We start from the raw sequence: 23,122 nt of genomic DNA on the forward strand, positions 1-23,122 counted from the left end.
TCTCGGGGCAGCTGGCACTCCACACACAGTGCCCGAGGAAGTGCCCTTATAAACCTCCATTTATTAGTTTATTTCTTTTTAATCTGTATTATCACTCAAACTGCATTCGACCTTTCAAACAACCGATCATAAAAGGTCTTTGTCTTCCACAGCGACTGTGTAATGTCACGCTGATAAAGCTGCTCAAGAGAGGCAGAACTGCTGGGTCTGCTAAGGACAGGTATTAAACCACGCCTGGTTTTAAAAGTTTTAAGTATTAAAACTACATAAATTCCTACCACGCACGTGGAGCAGCTCACAGAGTGTGCAACAGGTCTCAGTGCATGCTCCCTGTCCTGCACTGAGGTGCTGCTCCCTGTAAGAAGGGCTCTGAGTTTCACCGTACTTGGTAAGTTTAAGCGTAACAAACAACGCAAAAGGTAATTCCAAACTGCTTTGCTTTGTTTTAGGAGTTGTTCCTAACAAGTGGACACTGGGATATAACAGTGAGCATGGACAGTGAGCAACCCATTCCCCTTTCTCCTGGCACTGGCAAGCATGTTGCAAGTACCTTCCTGTTCAGGATAGCCTGTGCTCACTGAGGCATTTAAAAAAAAAAAAAATGTACCTGCTTGCTGCAAGTAACACTGCCAGATAATATTTAAACCTGATCGATCCCACGTTCCTACCTTTCCAAGAGTGCAGAGTTTGAACCGTGAGGTATCTGCAGAACACTGCCGAGCTTCTGTTCGTACGGCCAGCAGTAGAGACAATTCCAGACAAAATAATTTCAACTATAAAATAATAGTAGCCACACGCAAGTCACACCACATTTCTAGAGGTCAGTATTTTGCCTTGTTATAAAAGCAAGTTGAAAGAGGTACATTAGTATTTGAAAGGCCTTCTCCAGGCTTCTCATCGCTGTTATTTTACACACTTACAAAGAAGCTTTGTACATTGAGTGCATGCAAACGGCAACAGCAACCAGGCACTTTATAAAGGTTTTGGGCATAACTACAAGCAGCTTACAGAATAACCCCAGGTGAAAAGGGAATGTTTCACTCATATCATCAGACACATCTATTAAAGAAAATAAATATTTGGCCCTACTACAAAGGAAAGGTGAATTAATTCCTGGGGCTTACTGAAGCTGTCAATGAGGAAACACTTCATGCTTTATACCACCAAGGTAAGTCAAAGGGAAGCTGGTAGCAGGCCAGTAAATGATTAAAGGTCCCACTGAATTACACTGGCAGTTCATGAAGGAAAATCAGAATTCTTTCAAAACACCACTCAAGCTTATTTTACCAGTTCCCCTCCCTCAATCTTCCTTTTGCCCTTTGTGAATGCAACTGCTTCTGCAAGTTTGATATTAAGCCCCAGAATGGAAAATTGACAAGATAAATTTTTCAGAAACAAGCACCTCAGTAGCTTAGGTTTTTAAATCATTAGTCTTAAAATAGGTTGTCAGTGCAATCAGAGTGCAATGGGTTGCACCATATATAAATGCAGGAGCAAATGTAATGAGGACATTTCAGTCAGACCACAGTGGCAGTAAAAGCTGTAAAGATTTTGTATAAAACTTGGCACACTAAATTCAATAATTATCAGAATACAACAAAATTACATTTCAAAATGATGCATGCAGTAACAAATGGGGCACTTAGGAACTACCATCTTTATTCTGAATAATTTGAGACTGATCACAATTACTTTAGCACCACGAAGAACATTAAACATTCATTTCTTAACCTTCTAACAAAGCAGAACTTGAAAGACCGGAGTTAAGGCTAGCAAAACATATACCCTTTAATATCAAAAACAACATACAAAATATGATGTCTATAAAGATACCTAAACATGTCAGTGTTGTCAATATTAGCAAACATTTTAGTATAAAATCACTCTAACCTTACCATATGCACTTCCAAAGCGTTACAGTTGTTGACACAAGATATATATATATATATATAGACTAGAAGGCACACTGCACATATGCCAAAGTTTACATGGCTGGAAACTCGCTGGCTGGAATTCTACTGGTGCTGTGCTTGTCAACAGGGAGGCACACAGAGAAAGGGATCACTTTTTCCTCAGCCATCTCTCACATTTCAGAACTACTCCTCCTCTAGTGAGATGCAGAATGTTTGCGCATGCCCTGGTCAAAATACTTTGTATTTATAGATCCACACACATTCTTCATAGCAGTCAAGATCTGGTGTATTAAATGACAGCACCACGTGGGACTGGAAATTTCACACTGCCATTTTAAGTGAACCTCTTTCTACTCATTTTCTTCTGAAGATTTACCCTGAGAACATTCAATGAAAAGATGATTACTGTTCTTGTAACTTAATAACAGAATGTCTATGGAGAGTACTCTATGAACTGTTCTCAAGAGAGGGATATATCAGAGTGATTTAAGGGTCTTCTTGAATTAAGTTACTATTTTAATTTTAGAATCTACCCTCAACAAGATTAAGGCTGGCATGATTTGGGTCATCAAAACAGGATTTCAGCAGGTTTCCCATGAACAGGTTTTCATACCTAAAAATAAATTCTTACAAAATCTTATTTGCATTCATTCAGTTAAAATAAAATTGAATATTCAGTCCTTTGCTCCACTGCTACAATATTAAATATTTTTTAAAATAAATTTACTAAATAGTTGCTATTTGTGTAGAGTTTTTCATGTTTTAGTTTGAGGATTTTTTTTTTTTAATAGAGTCATCTAACCTCATTTTTAAAACCTCAGGGCATACAGAATCTAGTATCTCTCTCAATAAGTTTCTCAGTGGTTGGTCAGCCTCAGCACAATTTGAGCTTGTTTTTCATCTTACCTAGCTTTAGACACAAACACCTCATGCTTTTGTCCAGAAAAGAGCATTTGCTACTGGGCATTTACCCGACAGACACAAGCTAACAGAACAGATGCTAATAGAGTTCTTAAACAGTAATTTACTTTATCTTCTCTGAAAAGCCTTTCCAATTTTAGCATTGTTGCAAAACAAGCACTGCATCAGAAATGGGTTTGTTATTCCAGCACCATCACACCAGCACAGCTTCCTTCCCCCTAAACTCTGCTTCCCTCTCATCCAACATCCCACTCCCTAGCTGGTTTTACCATAGAAATCACCCCTAAACAATTAGTCATTGTACCTTCCTCACGGAGGTCATGGGTTTTGCAGATTTATGGTTTGGAGATTTTTATAAATTTTATGCAAATGTGAAAGTTTGGATTTTTATTTTTTTTAAAACGGCATGGCAATAATTAATCTATACTAATGATATACCATTTCCATGTCATTAATAAATCTTTACAATAGTTATTGTATATACTCCCCAGATAATTTAGAGATGCAGAGCAGCAAGTTGGAACGATACCATAATTACAACCAAGATACGTAGTCAAAATCACTTCAAATTGCACCAGTGGTAAAAAAAGCAGCAGCTTCATTTTTGGTATAAAACTCAGGGCTGAAAACACATGAAATGTAAGATCTATGATGAACACTAATTTTTCATAACAGAACAACAGGAAACAAGATTCTTTTACCACACTTAGCCAACAACACCTGCATTGCCCAAATGGAAAATAATACTGAATATCACATTCTATAGCAACACTCCAGACAAGAGCAACACTGGCTGTTAGCATCACTTTTGTAATGAAGGCAGTAACTTTAATTAACACTCCAATGCATATTTTAAGGACTTTTTTAGAAGTACTTACAACGTGCCACAGAACAAGTCCCAGTGAACCTGAAGGGACCTCAGTTTTCCAGATTGGCTTTTTTCCCCCCACCTCCAAGTCCCGCCCACATTTGTGTCTCTAAATTTTAATATTCAATTCTTTTAGACCTCACTCATGCAAAGTAGGGATTGAAATTCTGCAATATTTAATTAAAAAAAAAAAAGCCTGAGCTTTGGTCTACAATAATTAGAATTCTTTGCATGATTATATTTAAAGAACTTCTGTCAGTTGCTAGATGTAAACATTAAATGTGATAGTATTGCTGTTTTATATGGGTTTTCTGAACAATTTACTAGAACACTGGAAGAAGAACGAAAATAGAAAATATAATAAAGGCTATCATTAAAAAAAAAAAAAAAAAAACAAAAACAAAACAAAAAAAACCCCCAAACAGTATGCCTCCATGGTTTATGTAAAGAACAGTTATTAATTAAGAAAAAACACTTACATATGCATTTTGTCCAGACCACATTTAGTTTAACTCTTTGCTATGATAGTTTTAAATGAGGCAACAAAAATTATTGGTATTAAATGGAGCTGAAATAAAGAATGATTAAGTATTCCAGTGATTGCTGAACCATGTCCACAGATAAGCAATATGCTTAGAAGTGTTTTGTGATAAACTGAAAAGCAGTGTTTTCATCTCCAAGTATTATGCTCTTAAACATTTTTCAGAAAAAGGTTACTTGCTTGACAAACAGTGCATAATACCTAATAATACATAAGCAGTGAGGCCATTTGTTTAGGATGTTAATCAGGAAATAGGACATGCAAAGACATTTCTTTATATTTGAATAAAATATCGCAATACCTGCTATAATCTACAGGAAATTGAACACAGCTATAAAGACCTGTAAGAAACCTGCATGTTCACTTGTTCACTTAGTGCAAAAATCTTCAATTGCTGAATGTTGTTTTAATAGCTTGTGTATATTTCCACATTAAAAACAACTTGGTATTGCACTTAGAATGTATCCTTTAAAGCTGTTTTGGTTTTACAAAGACAAAAAAAAAAAAAAAAAAAAAAAAAAAACAAACCCAACAACCTAAAAATTCTAACAAGTACAACAGAATAATTTGAAATTTCATCTAATTCACAATACTGCTCCAAATAATTAGTCAGTACAGTTTCAAAATTATCCACTACTCTGAGGTTTGGCTGAAAAGAGATTTATACACATACATCTTAAGGGTATTGCCTTCACCAAATAATAATAATAATAATAATAAAAGTCTATTATTCAGCAGCTTAACTTGTGAAAGTGTTTGCACTTGGAGCTTGGTTTGCACATATTCAAAACCTGAGCCCATCAAAAATGCCATCCTTAATGTTCTTTGGGCTACTGTGAAAGGAGGATGCAAACACAAGTGAGTGTTTCAACAGTTGTATAATAATTTAGCTTTCTAATGAAACAATCATTTCAGCAAAGAGATGCATATTTGTGTTCATGATAGAGAATTATAAAAGACTGTAAACAGCATGATAAACTTCAAAAAAACAGATCAGTCGTAAGAGCTACTACATTATCCAGTATAAACACCCAGGGGTGTGCCTGCAGATGATGGATCATAGACATCACTGAAGAATCCAAGGTCAGCGAAGGAAAAACAGCTTTCACATTTCCAGAAATCAGTTCTGATGGATTAGAAAAATATTCTCTTCACACACGGAATCACTACGCACATACACACTAAAGCTACAAAACTTCAAATACTTTGAAAATGTAGCTTGAAATCAAATTCAAAGACTTGTCAAAAACGTTCAATGGTATAAAAGATTCTTGTAGCAGTTTTGCGATCTGAGCAATAGTTCAAGACTTCAGTATCGTCTTAATATCTTCAGCCAAAAAGTAGAAATCTAGCTTCAGTAGGAGGAGGTCAGGATGGTGTAGAGAAAAGAAAAAGGCATCAAAAGCCAGAATCCAGTTCTTTGACTGGCTTTTCTGTTGTGTCTGACACCAAAGTGCTTTCATTTTCCAGCATTTTCTCAGTAGTTTCTCCATCAACAGGTTTTGCTCTCTCTTTCAACTTCTGCCGTTCGTGGACCCAGGGGATGAAACACAAAATAGCTCCTCCAATGAGGGGAGGGACTCCAGCCAGGTAAAATGTCACATCGTAGGTGCCAAGCTTATCCCGCAGCAAACCTGGAAAGGCAGAAAGTTACCACTCATTAATAAAGGGGCCTCAAGAATCTACAAAAACCAGGTCGTGGCTTCAGATTCAACAGTTGGCACAGATTATAACCACTAGGACCTGACCAAACAGAGGTGAACATGCAGGTAGAGAGGTATTCCAGAGCTGACTTGGAGCAGTAATGAAGAGCTCAGTAAGTCACCCCTTGAGCAATTAAAAATTGCTTAATTACCATCCACTTAAAACATGCACCATCTTTCCTATTTGAAAGTTGCTCATTTGAACTTCTCCAGCACCTGTATCTTGCCATGACTTAGAGAAATTCTCCCACCTTTTGGTAACAGTTGCCTTTGATCAATATGCCCACTCTTCTAATTCTAGATATACTCCATATATTGCATTCCTCGTGGCCCCTTATTAAAAAGCGTGTTTTCCAGTAATTCACTCTAATTGCTCTTTCCAAATTCCTCCCATTAGTTTAATTCTATTTAAGTCTTAATAGTTGTGACAGTAGGAAGCAGATCAGGAAGTACCAAGTCTGTGCTGTTCTAGCACTAAAATTTTGTCCTTTATAATGCTGCATAGTTCAATTACATCTTATGAAGTACCTTTCAGTAGCACTCACCAGACCTCAGGGTAAATTACCGCTGAAAATCATCAGTGGTGAGGAATAAAGCTTTAGCTATTTCTACCTCCCAAGAACTTCCAAGTTTTCATCTTGAAAACCTGTACTTTGTCAGTCTCCCACCAAAGGATGAATAAAGCCAGCATTCCTACTTATGAGGAGCAATTAAAGTGACTGGAGCCTTTATCCTCACAATGGCCTTAACATGAGCAAATTTTGGAATCCAGTTAGTTTTCAGATTTTAATTTGGAGGTCCTCTGTAACACAAGCAACCAACAGGCTGTCACTTGTACAAAAAGAAAAGCGTCAGGTCCTAAATCCAACTGAAACCTATCTTTCTTCTGAGGAACATTTTACACCTGCATAACAATGAAAAAGACTGAGCAAACTTTGAAGAGGGTAATAAATTAATAACTCATGAGCACCAGGTAAATTTCCTGTATCTTCTCAAGCACACACAGAGAAAATCTCCTATGTCCAAGCTCTGCACATGATGAAGCAATGGGAAACACGGCCAAAAAGTCATGCAAACATAAAAACACATTTGCAGCTACAAACCCTGCCTGCACTTACCTGCAATGGGTGGACCAACTGTCATAGGCACCGACATGAGTCCAAGCAGAAATCCGATGGCCTGGGAGGCATCCTGAGCCCCAACGAGCTCGAAGGCAATAGGAGCCATAATGCAGATGAAGCACCCATCAAACAGGCCCATGAAGAGACAGACAGCAACGAGAGCTCCAAAGACATTGCACAGTGGAATCATCATAGACATCAGCCCGATAAAAAAGAACGAGGCCACCTAAATATGAACAAGGAAAAAAATATAAAAATGCATTACATCAAATTTGTAAATCATAAGGGATCAGATGAACCTCCTTGCATTTGAAGTGGATTAGATTGCCTGTCTGTATTTACTCTAAAAATAATCAGTCTCCATGGATTACTGCTGTCAGAAGTTACATACTAAGATAAAACAAACATATATCTCATGACAGGCAAAGAAATTCCTCTGCCCATTTCTCAAACTTTGAAAATGCAATTGTATTCCACTATCCTACAGTGACTGTGTAAAGTCATTTCTTATGCACAAATATTTTTTGAGAAATAAGTCACAGAAAGATTAAAAGTTTAAGATATCTGAAATACTGTAATTAGACTCCTCACTGTTGTAAGTAAAAATATCAGTATTATGAGTGGTTGTTTCAGGGTGCTTATATTCAGCGGAAGTGAAAACATTACATTTTCCCATTTAAAAAAGTGTCCTGATGTACTGCTCTAGTCATACATGCTTAAAAAGATTTTCCAATATAACCTTAGATTATTTATTTGTTTTAGATTAAAGGAATAAAAATGTCTTTCAGCAAAGTGAAGCAGAATTAAAAAGAAAATAAAAGCAGTGAGAGTTTTGCCTGTGCACCATCCATATGTGAGCACTGGAAACCAATGCTCCACCCAGCTGCAATAAAACACCAAGGGATCTAAATTTATCCATGACAACAAATACTCCAGCAGAGCGGTCATTCCTTCCTAAGGATTTTTGATTCCCACAATGCAGTGCAGACAATCCCCACTAGATGCCTCCCTTGCTATTCATTTTAAGAGACCAAATAGAGAATACCTCGTGGTTGCCAATATGAAGGTGAACTAAAGTTTTCCAAAATCCCACACCAACACTGCTAGTTTCTCGGAAAAAAAAAAATCGCTTATAAGCATGGAGGGAAAGAAGCGTATATCCTCCTTCATGTCCAAGCTTCAGCATTTCTAGAAGCTGGGACTCTTTCTGAAAAATGTCCTCATCTAATGACATCTCATTTAACCATGGCCATATCCCTGTGTACTATGCACAGAACATATTTGACATCAAATTGGTGCTTGTCAGAGATCAAGAGATCCAAAATCCTTGACAGAGAAACACGGCTTAATTTTTTCCCCTATCTGGGGAAAACTGTTACAAAATCCTAACCTGGGATAAAACAGAGAAAGCAGAATCTAGAGAATCCCCAAAGGCTCTCTCTCACATGCTAATGAACAGTAATTTCTTTCATTTCCAGCTGAAAACAGCCAGCAAGAAATAGACATTTTATTAGCACTAAAAACAAAAATCAGAGATTCATAAGCTTTGCACCAAAGACTCCTAGTGTCAAAACCCATAACACTGAGTTTCCTAGAATTTTGAAACTTCTCAAATTTCAATCTCCAATCAGTTAATTTTGCTTGCTTATTAATAGTACCTGAAACCAAATCCTTCGGCATCCACAGTTCAGAAGGAATATAGAAACAATAAAGACATACCTGTAAATAAATTTTTTTTGCACCAGGAATATAATCTGCAACTCTGCCAAAGATCAATCTGCCAACTCCTGAAGTAATGCCCAGACAGAGCAGAAGCACTTCTTCTGGCACGCTGTCACCAAATCTGTCTTTTACATGATTCATCTGTTTAAAAAGAGAAAACAAATTTGCTTTAGAATTAAAAAGATAGACCTTGGAAAACTTGAGTCAAATAGAAGTCATCTGTCAATCTCAGACTTAAAAACTCAGCTACAAATGGTCATCTGACTTACTCTGCTTTTACAGATTTTTAAAATGCAGTATCTAGTGTGACACAATAAAAACAATCTGAAACATGTTGTTGTTACATCCACAATTAATGAACTTAATTCAGGAAAACAAGAAAACTCTGCCTAATAATTAAAAAAAGATTTAAAAAAAAAGATAACTCTGAGTCTATCACTAGTAAATTAAGAGTGGTTGGAGAGAACACTTCTAAGTAACACAGAAGCCACAAGGGCTACCAAGCTTGCAACATAGCCCAGGGCAGGAAGAAAAAGCCAAGAGCTGGAGACCAGACAGTGCAAGTAGAACAGGCCCTCCAGAACGTCTCATCCCAGCATCCATGATGTCCAGGGCCAAGGAGGACGAGGGGCAGAAGCCAGCTGCAGTGCCAAACACAACAGCAGGCACTCCCACGAGAGGGTGCAGCTACTGCAGCAATGAACAGGGCAAACTGGAAGAATGATTTATCAGCCACTTCAGCCTGAAGAACTAAAGCAATTGATGGATGGTCCTGACAGCAGACCATTGACCACAACAGGATGAACTACCAGTGCCAGTAATTCCAACTTTTCAAGTCATGGTGTAAAAAAATAAAAATAAAAATAAAAAAATCTATATATGTCTATATATATCTATCTATATCTATATCTCTATCTATATATATATCTCACCAGACTGACTTGATGGATTTGGATTTCTTAATATTCTCTCTACTTCCACAGTGTTTTTTGTTTGTGGTTTTTGGTTTGTCTTTTTTAAATCATCCCCAAAGACCAGAAAATAACACACAAGAGATTTTTTTGCACTATTGCTTTTTGGAACGTGCTTGGCAATACCAAATATGCCCAAGCCGGCACTAGAAGATGTAGAAAACATTTGCACAGTCCTGCAATCTCCGTGTTCATAAGTAGTTCTGAACAAGAAAAGTAAAACAAGCGAAAACAAGTAAAAGTTCAGATATGTGAAAGAGCAAACAGAAGAAAGTAAGCAATTTTAAGTAAAGATGTACTAAGAACATTTGAGGGACAAGGTAACCACAGGCTGATATCACTTCAAACCAGAGAACACTTAATTTCTTAGCTATTAAATGAAAAAGTTCCATTTTAGTAAATACTTTAGAGCAAAATAGTCTTAATTTTTTCCTGGCCAGAATGTTACTATACAAGCAGAGTCCTCTCTTCCAACAGGAAAATAGGACCCGCTGAGTAAGAGCCATTTTCTTAAGTATAAAATCTGTTGGGGTTTTTTTACATGTCACAGAAAGCCTATTAAATTTAATATTAATTTGTCCAATATAACTGATTTTGTAAGAAAGAAAAAAAAAACCCAAGGAGGTTTATTCTTGTTTTAAAGAAAAACCTCTAACTTCAATTGAAGACAGGTGTTTGCTCTGTTTTCTCCTTTGCTTTGCAAGACACATCTGGGAACAGAATCTGATGTAATTTTTCATCTGAAATGACATTTAAACATAAAAGATAAGCTGTTCCACTTATTCCCTTTCTGCCAAAAGTAAGAAAAGGAAAAGCTGACAGTTTTCCCACCCCTACCTTTATGTGCCTGTCAACACCTGCTGGCCCAGCTGGTGAGAGAAAGCAAGGTGTTTTTTGCAATTTTTGTCACCTGTTCCACTTCCAGGTTTCTGCAGCCTCTAGATTGTTTAATCAGCAGGCCTGATCCATCCCCTCCCTGGAGGCTTTTCAAGAGGCAAGATAAAGCTCAGTATCTAGATAACTATTAACCCTGCACCTGCAACTGAGTAACCGGATTTCTCAAAGCAGCACAGGGGGTGAAATGCTGCCACTCTGAGGGAAAATATTGATTCAATTAACTCCTTAAGCAAGAAAACAACCACTACTCATCCCAAATTTAAAGTATCTAAATTAGTTGTTGGTATGTTTTGGGTGGGGGTTTTTTTTGTTTGGGGGTTTTTTTTGGTGGGGTGTGTTTTTTGTTTGTTTCTTTTTTGTTTTGTGTGTTTGGGGTTTTTGTTTGGTTTTGGGTTTTGTGGGTTTTTGTTTGTTTTGTTTTGTTTTTTGTTCCTTTTTTTTGTTTTGTTTTGTTTTTTGTTTTTGCTTCCTCTACTCTTAGGCACACCATAACCTTTAAAGAGAGCTTTCAACTAGATATTGGGAGAATTTTTTTCCTCAGGAAGGCAGCGGCATAGGGTGTCCAGAGAGCTTGTTCAGTCTCCTTCCTTGGAGGTTTTTCAGGACCAAGTTCACAAAGCCCTGATCAATCTGCCTGATCTCTCCGAGCTGATGCTCAGATCCTGAACAGTATATTCAATCTTCAGTGGCACAGTCACTAAAGTAAGCTGTAAGCAGCAGCTGTAACCTGCATTAACTGTCTGAAAATACAGTGTCTGAACATACAGTGATTCAGGTCCAATTCAGTACTGTAAGTGTAGCAGGTTAAATAATATTCATGAAGTAGATAAAGAAAGATTCAGATTTCCACAGCTTTTCAGCTGTTAGAGCTACTCAAAAATCCTACAATGAGCAATTACTTGTGAACATTCTCAGGCATTATCACTCTGCTCACTGCAGAACTGTACAGAATTATACAACGCTTCAGGCATTGTCTACAGCAGCCAAATGGGGACCCAGCCACAAGAAGGGCAAAACATTTCAATGTGTGTTGTGCCTGTTCTCAGTAATGTCGCTACTTCTTCACTCAGGGCTGTGTGCATGCTGAATTGCTGGTCTGATTTTTCCAAATGTAGAAAAGACCTGGTTAGCTCAGGCAAAATTACAGTCCAGGGTAGCACAGCTTCTTCATTATTTAAAAATATAATTTATCCCTGTAAAATCCAGTTTTCCAAATAAAGATATATGGACAGCGGAGACCAGACCTGAATGCATCCCTGGCATCAGCATTCTCCTTTGTACCAGTGCTCTCTACTATCAGGGTGACACACACAGATCTTGTTGTCCAAATTCTCATTTCTGTTAGAATGAGACTTAAAGAAATAACAGCCACTTGGTAGTGGCTGGAATGCTTTCTGATACACAGTTTTGGTTGACCTCTCTCCAACCAGCCAAGACCCAGGTTTTGCTAAGACCTTCCCTTCACTGCACACGTATTTCAGCTACATTCACACAGTGAATCAAAGACATCAATCTGAGCAAAGCCATAGCTCCTTTTTTTTTCCAAACACAAAGAACCTGAATCTGAAAGAAGTGGTTAAGAATTAGTAAGAAGTAATTCTGTCAACCACTTCCTTCCCAGGTATAATCCATTTTGGGGATTCCCAACCAAGCAAAGCTTTAGTAGGCTAAATGCAATAGTCTGACTGACCAAAAGTGATGGCCAATGGCGACATATAACCTAGGGAACTCTGAGCACATTAAAACCACCATTTCCTTCAATTACTGATGCAAGACCTGCTGTCTGACACTTTCACTGAAAACAAGCACAAGGATAAAAGGCAATGTTTAGAGAGACTGCTGGTACCATTTGTATGCTAGAAACATTATTAACTGCTCCAAATTAAGTTTTCTGAAAGAGCTGAGGGGATGTTGAAGCCTAGAAGACAAGGGAGCTCATGTGCATGTCTCAAACACTGATAGCCAGAGAGCTGCGGAGCCAAGCAAGGATTGTTGGCAATAACATACTGTGAAAAAGAACAGTGTGTGTGGCTGGAGAAGAGGGCCATACAAAGGTAGGGCAGCACGTTTCCAGGACAAATGTCCTTGTTCTGACTCCTGAAGATAAGCGTAACAGAATGGTGCAAGCACAGGAATGAGTTTGAGAAGCCAGTATGGATTGTAGGGTGGACCAAAGAGCCCTGAAACACCCACAGCCCATTTCCAGGAAGGGCTACAAGAACAGACTGTGCATAACTTTCTCACTTTCTATGCAATTTATCTCCAGGCCAGAGAAGAAGCCCCACCAAGTCCAGGTGGCACCCTGGCCATCCCATCAGCTGGATCAACACTGGTGATCTCTTTCTTTGCAGTGAACTGTCCTGGATGATTAGAAGTTTCAGAAAGTACGAAAAAGCAGAGCAAAAACTCTGGATAAGTCACTGTTTATTCTCCAACATTTGGACTCACTACAGAAATGGGGGGTAAGGAGGGTGAGAAACAGGAAAAGAAACTTGGTTGCCAGCAAACTTTATAATACTGGGCACCAGGAAGATAATTTAAGGCAAATACATTTCTAGTCCAGACTCCACCAAAGAAATTTTTACTGGTGAGCAAAAAACCCAGCAAAATGAGCCAGCAACTCCTGCACTTCTACAGAAAATATGATCTTCATGTTAAGAGACAGAAATTGCATTACTAATACCTAAGCTGGATCAATTGTTAAGGGAGTGACAATATCCTGAGATAATTTCTAGGAAATATTACTATAGCAAAGTGTCTTTGCATGACAAATATGCATATACACATCTTCAAATAATTCCTGCTTACACACTTGCCCCAACACTGGTAATCCCTCTTTTTATCTTTTGTCAATTTAAACTCTGTAAAGAACAAAGAAAAAATTAAATAAGGTGTAGTAGTTTGAAGACAAAACAAATGAGAGGCTCCAAGTCAGAGATACAATTTAATAGGAAAAAAAAAGGAAAGAAAGTAAAATAAAATAGATGCAATAATACAAAAGACCACTGACAGAGTCAGAATACAACCTGAGCGTAGTGATGGAAGCAGTCCAGATGAGGTGGTCTTCCTGAAGCAGTGATCCTGTAGAAAGGTCTGGTAGCTCGGGTCCTCTGGGAATCCAGTGGGTAAGCGCCCCTCTGGTGTTCAGAGTCTCAGCTTATATCCAGGCTGGAATGCTTGGCTCCTCCCTCTGGGCGGAGCATCTCACAATGGGATGGTGAGTCATGTGATAAGGCCTGATGGGCCCATTAACAGGAGGTAGTCCAGGAGGGGGTTATCTGTGAGCTGTGTAGCAAAGGTGCTGATGGCCCATTAACAGAAGATAAGCCAGAGTGGAGGAGGCAGGGATCCCTGCCTCACCTGGTTTCAACAGTTCATGAAGATGGTGATAGAATATACTTCAACTCAGGACATTATCCACCCCTTATTCTATTACCATCTACATCATCCCAAATCAATACCTTCCTTAAACTACACACACACACACATATATATATATAATGAAATTCTACACACTGTTCTCACTTAAAATAAGGTCTCCTTGTGGTACACAGTGGGTGTCCCCATCCTTTTGCATCACTCACCAAGTGTAACCAGGTCCTTGTGCAAAGACAACCCCACGGATGGGTTTGCTCTTGCCCGAGGTGGGATTAATCCAAACAGTCTTTCCTAACATACCTCTCATGTGTACCACAGGGACCCTATCTCCATCCACTGTATGCAAGGATTCAGACTGGGCAGGACCAGCTCGATTGATGGACCCTCGGGTATTGACCATCCAGGTGGCCTTCGCTAAGTTCTGTTCCCAATTTTTGAAGGTCCCTCCACCAAGTGCCTTAAGGGTAGTTTTAAGCAGTTCATTGCAGCGTTCTACCTTCCCGGCAGCTGGTGCATGGTATGGGATATGGTATATCCATTTGATTCCGTGTTCTCTGGCCCAAGTGCTTATGAGGCCATTCTTGAAATGAGTTCCGTTGTCTGACTCAATTCTCTCAGGGGTGCCATGTCTCCACAGGACCTGCTTTTTCAGGCCCAAGATGGTGTTCTGGGCAGTAGCATGAGGCACAGAGTAGGTCTCTAGCTATCTAGTGGTTGCTTCTACCATGGTGAGCACGTAGCGCTTGCCTTGGCGGGTTTGGGGAAGGGTGATGTAGTCAATTTGCCAGGCTTCCCCATACCTATACTTTGACCATCATCCGCCATACCACAGAGGCTTCACTCGCTTGGCCTGTTTGATCGCAGCACAGGTCTCGCAGTCATGGATAGCCTGGGAGATGCTGTCCATAGTAATGTCCACCCCTCGGTCACGAGCCCATCGATATGTTGCATCTTTCCCTTGATGACCAGAGGCATCATGAGCCCAACGAGCTAGAAATAATTCTCTTTTGTGCTGCCAGTCTAGATCAACCTGAGATACTTTCACCTTGGCAGCTCGATCCACCTGCTCGTTGTTATGATGTTCTTTATTAGCCTGACTCTTGGGTACGTGCGCATCCACGTGTCGAACCTTCACGGTCAGCTTTTCTACTCGGGTGGCGATGTCCTGCCAAATCTCAGCAGCCCAGATGGGTTTCCTTCTGCGCTGCCAGTTGGCTTTTCTCCAGCGGTCCAGCCATCTTTACAGAGCATTAGCTACCATCTATGAGTCAGTGTAGAGATAGAGCCTTGGCCACTTCTTTCGTTCAGCAATATCCAAAGCCAGCGGGACAGCTTTAAGCTCTGCGACCTGACTCGATCCACCTTCTCCTTCGGTAGCTTGTGCAACTCGTCGTGTGGGGCTCCATACAGCAGCTTTCCACTTCCGGTTAGTACCTACAATTCGGCAGGAACCGTCGGTGAAAAGGGCATATCGTCTCTCACTCTCTGGTAGTTCGTTATATGGTGGGGCTTCCTCAGCCCGTGTCACTTGCTCTTCCTCTTCTTCAGAGGATAATCCAAAGGTCTCACCTTCAGGCCAGTTTGTTATAATTTCCAGAATCTCAGGGCGATTCAGGTTTCCAATACGGGCGCGCTGCGTGATCAGGGCGATCCATTTGCTCCACGTGGTGTCGGTGGCGTGATGTGTGGTAGGAACCTTTCCCTTGAACATCCACCCCAGCACCGGTAGTCGAGGTGCCAGAAGCAGCTGTACTTCAGTACCAATCACCACTGAGGCAGCTTGGACTCCTTCATAGGCGGCTAAGATTTCTTTCTTTGTGGGAGTGTAGTTGGCTTCGGATCTTTTGTAGCTTCGGCTCCAGAATCCCAGTGGTCGTCCCCGAGTCTCACCCGGCACCTTCTGCCAAAGGCTCCATGACAGACCATGGCTCCCGGCTGCAGAGTAAAGCACATTCTTCACCTCTGATCCCGTCCTGACTGGGCTAAGGGCTACCGCATGAGCGATTTCCTGCTTGATCTGGGCGAAAGCTTGCTGCTGTTCTGGGCCCCAGTGGAAATCGTTCTTCTTGCGGGTGACCAGGTAGAGAGGGCTCACGATTTGGCTATACTCGGGAATGTGCATCTTCTAGAAGCCTATGGCACCTAGGAAAGCTTGTGTTTCCTTCTTGTTGGTCGGTGGAGACATTGCAGTGATCTTATTGATGACTTCAGTGGGAATCTGACGCCGTCTATCTTGCCACTTTACTCCCAGGAACTGGATCTCTCGAGCAGGTCCTTTGACTTTGCTCTTCTTGATGGCGAAGCCGGCCTTCAGGAGAATCTGAATGATCTTCTCTCCCTTCTCAAAGACTTCTGTTGCGGTGTTTCCTCACACGATAACGTCGTCAATGTATTGCAGGTGTTCTGGAGCCTCACCCTTTTCCAGTGCAGCCTGGATCAGTCCACGGCAAATGGTGGGACTGTGCTTCCACCCCTGGGGCAGTCGGTTCCAGGTGTACTGCACGCCCTTCCAGGTGAAGGCAAACTGAGGCCTGCATTCTGCTGCCAGAGGAATGGAGAAAAAGGCATTTGCAATATCAATGGTCGCATACCATTTTGCTGCCTTGGATTCCAGCTCATACTGAAGCTCCAACATGTCTGGTACGGCAGCACTCAGTGGTGGTGTGACTTCATTCAGGCCACGGTAATCCACTGTCAGTCTCCATTCTCCACTGGACTTACGCACGGGCCATATAGGGCTATTAAAGGGTGAACGAGCCTTGCTTACCACCCCTTGGCTCTCCAGCTCACGAATCATCTTATGGATGGGGACCACAGAGTCTCTGTCGGTGCGATATTGCCGACGGTGCACTGTTGCTCGGGCGATCGGCACCTGTTGTTCTTCAACTTTCAGTAGTCCGACAGCAGAGGGGTCGTCTGAGAGTCCAGGCAAGGTACTCAGTTGTCTGATGCCTTCTGTCTCTAGAGCAGCTATGCCAAAAACCCAGCGGTATCCTCTTGGGTCCTTGAAATACCCATTTCTGAGATAGTCTATGCCCAAAATGCATGGGGCCTCTGGACCAGTCACAATGGGGTGTTTCTGCCATTCTTTCCCAGTTAGACTTACTTCAGCTTCCAGTACAGTCAGCTCCTGGGATTCTCCTGTCACCCCAGAAATGGAAATGGGTTCTGCTCCCACATACCTTGATGGCATCAGAGTACACTGAGCACCGGTATCAACCAGAGCCGTATATCTTTGTGGGTCAGATGTTCCAGGCCATCGGATCCACACAGTCCAGTAGATCTGATTGTCCCTTTCCTCTACCTGGCTAGAGGCAGGGCCCCCCTATTCCTGGTCATGGCATACATTGCTCTCTTCTTGTAAATATGTTTCTGAGGTTCCTTCAAGAGGATCAGTCATATCGTCATTCCTGTACCGTCTGGAGTTCTGTGCACGAGAGACCGGAGCAACATTGATTCTAGATGGGCTCTTTGTGGTAGGTGTTTCTCTTTTCAGTTCATGTACCCGGGCTGCTAAGGAGGAGGTGGGTTTTCCATCCCACTTCCTCATGTCTTCTCCATGCTCCCGAAGAAAAGACCAGAGGTTACCTCGTGGAGTGTATCCTCTCTCCCTGGCTGGGGAGCGCCTGCTCCTAATGGCAGAGACTCTCATTGGCTCTGGCTGGATATGGTAAATTTCTTCTTTAAGTTCTTTTTTCAGTTTCTGATGGCCTTCTTCAATCAAGTTCCGGACTTGCTCAGCCAGTCTTGTTTTCACAGACGAGACATGGGTACGAACTGGAGCAGTGACAGTGTCCTCGTAAATTCTTAGTTTATTAGCCAAGACACCTACCCTGTCCTCACCTTCCCTCCATTGCAGTGTTGCCAGGTAACGTGAGTACATCTCGGGTCCAAGCCGTGCAAATCTCAACCACATCCGTGATGTGCACTGGACACCATCTGGGTTTTTAGGAAATCTCTCATCTTCTGAAAAAATGATTTCCAACACAGCCAATTCCCTCAGGCATCGGATACTTTGTTCTATTGTGTTCTATTTTCCTTGGTGCACTTGGAGGTCTTCTTTACAAAGGTATCTATCCTTCACACTTGTTAGCAGTCGCTGCCAGAGGCTGAGAGGTTCTTGGCTTTTCCCAATCCCCTGGTCAATGACCACATCCCGGGACAACGATCCCAGTTGCCTGGCCTCACTTCCATCCAGAATGGTGTCATTGGCTGCAGCGTCCTAGATGCGGAGCAGCCAGGTCAGGATGGACTCATTGGTCTGGCGGGTGAATTCCCTTCGCAGGTCACGCAGCTCACCCAGAGATAGAGAGCGAGTGATGATTTCTGGCTCTGTCTCTTCTGCTGATTGTGAAGGTCCTGCTGCACCCTCATCAGTCACTATGCGGACTGATTTGGTCCTTGATTTCTTCTTCTGAACGGGGGCAACTGCTACTGGTTTAGGCTGTTCCGGTTCGGTGATGGTTTGTGTGGAGATGCTGATGGCACCCTTAGTCCCTTTCTCCTCTGTGACAGTCTGCGTAGATGCGGACACTGTTGCCTCACTTTTGGCTTCTTTCTCCTCTGTGACGGTCTGTGTAGATGAGGACACTGCTGCCTTGCCTTTGGTTCCTTTTGCCTCTGTGACACTCTGTGTAGACACTGATATTGTTGCTCTGCTTCTTTTTCCCTCTTCCTCTTCCTTCAGAACACGCTGTATCACACCATGTAGTGTTTTGATTCTAAGCAAGGTGCGGGCCGTGCAGAGAAGACAAAGCAGGACTAACAACAACATCATGCTGTCCTTGGCATCCAGAGGGTATTCCATATTTTTAAAAACTGCTGTGTCATGCCTGAAAAGCTGGAAAAAATCATTCTTCACCCCTCCCCACAGGGGCTGGGTGAGATTGTTGAGGCCCCAGATGTAGCATTCTAGACCAGAACAAGAAAACAAAAGTGGGTGTATATTCTGAATAATGTTCATTGCCTCGGAGTTTATCAAGCAATGGACATAATAGACCACTAAAGCAATTTTAGTACCATACCCTGGTCTACGCAGGAGCATTAAGACTGGCAGATAGTACCCCAGTTGTGGAAAAATATAGAGAGATAGATATAAGACACATGTAAGCATGTTGAGCATCATAGCGAACAGGTGTCTTCTTCAATACAAAATTGTAATTCTGACTTTTCTCAGTGTCTTGTGCCCCACGTTGGGTGCCAAAAATGTTGTAGTTTGAAGACAAAACAAATGAGAGGCTCCAAGTCAGAGATACAATTTAATAGGAAAAAAAAAGGAAAGAAAGTAAAATCAAATAGATGCAATAATACAAAAGACCACTGACAGAGTCAGAATACAACCTGAGCGTAGTGATGGAAGCAGTCCAGATGAGGTGGTCTTCCCGAAGCAGTGATCCTGTAGAAAGGTCTGGTAGCTCGGGTCCTCTGGGAATCCAGTGGGTAAGCGCCCCTCTGGTGTTCAGAGTCTCAGCTTATATCCAGGCTGGAATGCTTGGTTTCTCCCTCTGGGTGGAGCATCTCACAATGGGATGGTGAGTCATGTGATAAGGCCTGATGGGCCCATTAACAGGAGGTAGTCCAGGAGGGGGTTATCTGTGAGCTGTGTAGCAAAGGTGCTGATGGCCCATTAACAGAAGATAAGCCAGAGTGGAGGAGGCAGGGAGCACTGCCTCACCTGGTTTCAACAGTTCTTGAAGATGGTGATAGAATATACTTCAACCCAGGACATAAGGTGTGTGGGAAATGGATTTGTAGAGAATTCTCAAAGCCTGACAGAAGGCTCACATTATGTGCATCTGTATGCAAACCTTGAAATAAGAAATACTGACTTAGAAATGCCACCCCACGAGGGCTGATTTTAGATGATTGGCTTTAAGGCATTAACAGCATTGTGTAGCAAAAGCTGATAGGCCAAGAAACACTTATAATGTATTGTAATTATGCTTCTGATTATGATGGTGTGAATTGTAACATCTATATCGTCCCACCCTTCACATGAGACTGAAAATAAAATAAAAGTTTTTAAAATGCCTCTCAGTTGCCCCATCTCTGGGTCAGGAAATGGTATAATCCAACAAAGGTGATTCCTTACATGCCAATGAGGAATTTTTCTCTTATTCCAGTGAGTAAAGCAAATTAAACAGAATAATTCATACATCATGAAGATTCAGAACAACATAATCTGAATTTCTTAAGTAAAACTGAACACAACAGTTAACAGGTTAACTGTTCAGCCTGTTTAACATAAAAACCCTAAGCATTAAACATTCAGAAATACTCAAGGCTGACAATTACACAGTTAAAATAATCTTGAGGGTCTTTTTTTTCCAAAAAATAGCTAGTCCTGAAGCCATATGCTTGTAATAATAATAGTAATAATATTAATAATAACAACAACAACTTTTTAAAATCTCAGAGCTGTTAGTGTTATCCTAAAGAGCATGTGAAGGAAACCAGTGGCTTGGTGTGGCTTGGGCGGCAGCAGCAAGACAGATAAGGCACATACAGACCTTTCGAAGCTCACAGTGACTGAGCAAAAGGATGCAGAATAAAGTCAGGGATCCTCAAGAACTGAAGTGTTATGTACACAAGGGATGAGAGTTAAATTCTGTGATAAAACTTAACCTTTTAAAACATTTTTAAGCTATTCCTATTTGTGACTACAATCCGTATTTTACAGTCTCAGTTCTATCTGTTTCTTTTGGCCTAAAGCTGTGTTTCCAGGGCCTGTTTTACTCTCAAATCTCAACTACTTCCAAAATCAGCTACTGTCAGGACATCCTAGAGAGTAACAGGTCAATCACATTAATTTGAATTTCCAGAATAATAACAGAACTATTTTTAAACATCTAACAGATAATATCACAAACTAAGGACCAACACAGATTTGTGGGGGGGAAAAGGAAAACAATCAACCCTAATCTCTCTAACTTCTCTCTATTACATGGTAGGTAGCAAACCTTGCCCAAAGAGGGAAGGGCGGATGTATCAAATCTTGACTTTGGCCAGCACTTAGGAATTCTCTCAAACATAATTCTTATGAGCCAGTTTAGCATGAATATCTAGTAAAAGAATAATTAAATACATCAATTCAGGACATGACATGACTTTTACACACTGCTCAGTAACAGTAAGGCCTCAGCTGATTTTTTAATGTCCTGTTTTGTTCATTACTCATTATTACGTGGACCATGTGTAGAGAATTCAAAAGAAAGACCTTAAAACAAACAAATTGATAAGCATGACTTATTAATAAAGACTTTTTAAAAGAATTATTTAAAAAGGTCCTACACCAAAGAAAGTTGGTGGTCAAAAAAACCCAAGTAAATTGGATAAAGTACCAGCATACCTCCAAGTCTTAATTTCTGTGATTCCCAAAGTGATTTGTTGGATGTCTTAGAATAGTCACAGATACATTCTTACTGAGTATTACAAGTTAAAAACTCTTAATTTAGGTCTAGCTTGGTCAAACTCTGCTGCACATTTGATTAAAAGTAAACCTATGACTGAAGAAAGCAATTTTCTAACATCACCACTTACATTGCACTTGTAAAAACTTAAGTAATTCTTTTCAAATCCTGTGGCATTTACTATTGTAACAAAATGTTATCAGTTTACAACTTCTGTAATTAAAACCAAGCACATTATATGATATGCTATGATTAAGAAATGATGGAATATCAAAGCAATGGGTTAGGACATCCTGTACAAATACTGTACAATACTACTGTCGTGTCCTAAGAGAAGCTGACGTCCTTGCTCAACAACAGCATCTGTGCTACTTATATCACATCTCTCAAAACTAGACTCCTTAAACCATAGGACCTAGGCAAGGAAAATCTAAACAGATTCTCAAACCTCTGTTCAACCACCACAGAATTCCCAGGCCATCCATAGCATTCCAGTATTAGGAATCTACTTGTGGACATGGTCATAATCACCTCAACTTTCACAAACCTGGCTGAAGCACCTGACTCATTCTACTGGGAACCAAAGAAAGCTCTCAATTGCCTCAGTTCTTCAAGACAGTCCTAAATACACTGCCAAGTATCTACTGGATCAGGGCCTTGAGAAATTGAATTGAGTAGTCAAATTGTCATTTAAATCCTGAGGAAAAGATGACAATGATAGTCTCTCCTCCTTATGCAGAGATACAGTCCCTACTCAGGATACATACATTAATGTTCTCTTTCTTTTCCCTTGCCTGGAGCAATCCAAAACCACTTCTCCCTTTTCCAGGAAATGTTCTGCTCAGTAGTAATGAAAAATTTAACTCAATCATCAGAAAAGAACCTGAAAAATAGCACAGAGCTTGAAAATTACAACAATCAAATAGATAGAACTAGGTTCTGAGATCTCCTCAACAGAAGATTCAAAACACATGGTGAGATATTCACAAGACTGAACAGGACTTAAAAAGCAAAGAGGTTTTCCATACAGCTCTTCCAGGAGCAGGAACTGGACACAAAAGGAAGTCTGTATATGAGTGAAGGAATTTGGCAGTGCGTGTTTGTTACTTTGTATGAGGACAGCAGGGCAAAACCAGCTGTGATCTCAGGCTTCTGAGCACATGAAGAGTTTGAAGAGTTCACTTCAAGTCAAGATGTTTCAAGCATCCAAAGACAGGATTTTGAGTTTACCATTATAATAGCATTAAAACTATAAAAAAGGATAACACAATTTGCAATTTACTCTGAGTCTGAACTATACACTCCATCTGCTATCAGAATAGTTTGTACTATGCAGGAGTACATGAGGTAGTATTCTGTTAGGGACAGGTACAAAGAAAATCACAGTGAAACTCAGACCTCTCAACCTGCCAGTACTGCACAGACCTGCTCTTACCCTTCAGGGTCACCACATAGTTTGTACCTGAGCATACCTGCTACTTTTTTTTTTTTCATTTACTTTTACTTCTAAAAAAAAAAAAAAAAAAACACAACAGAAAACCATTGTCTTATTCTTTGTTTCTGTTCTTTCTGTACCTGTATTATTTATTTGTCTTCATTATTTATTTGAAAAACATATCTAAAATATGCTTCAATAGCAATTACAAGTATTAAGTAGGAAATAATTTATTTCTTTTCC

The 23,122-nt window shown here is 40.6% G+C and overlaps 1 protein-coding gene across 1 annotated transcript in view; it reads right to left on the reverse strand.

Moving 5' to 3' along the window:
* Positions 1-4,744: 4,744 nt before the first annotated feature.
* The window catches only part of SLC16A10 (solute carrier family 16 member 10), a 70,554-nt gene continuing 52,176 nt past the window's right edge, over positions 4,745-23,122 (reverse strand). Inside the window, exons 4-6 of the mRNA XM_066179408.1 lie at positions 8,787-8,930; positions 7,065-7,293; positions 4,745-5,877 (exon numbers count right to left, since the gene is read on the reverse strand). Coding sequence (XP_066035505.1) covers positions 5,642-5,877; positions 7,065-7,293; positions 8,787-8,930 — 609 coding nt within the window. The 3' untranslated portion in view covers positions 4,745-5,641. The remainder of the gene's footprint in view (positions 5,878-7,064; positions 7,294-8,786; positions 8,931-23,122) is intronic.

This window comes from Chamaea fasciata, unplaced genomic scaffold (assembly GCF_029207755.1).
Source record: "Chamaea fasciata isolate MVZ Bird 193981 ecotype frontalis unplaced genomic scaffold, bChaFas1.0.hap1 SCAF_3, whole genome shotgun sequence".
Lineage (NCBI taxonomy): Eukaryota > Metazoa > Chordata > Aves > Passeriformes > Sylviidae > Chamaea > Chamaea fasciata.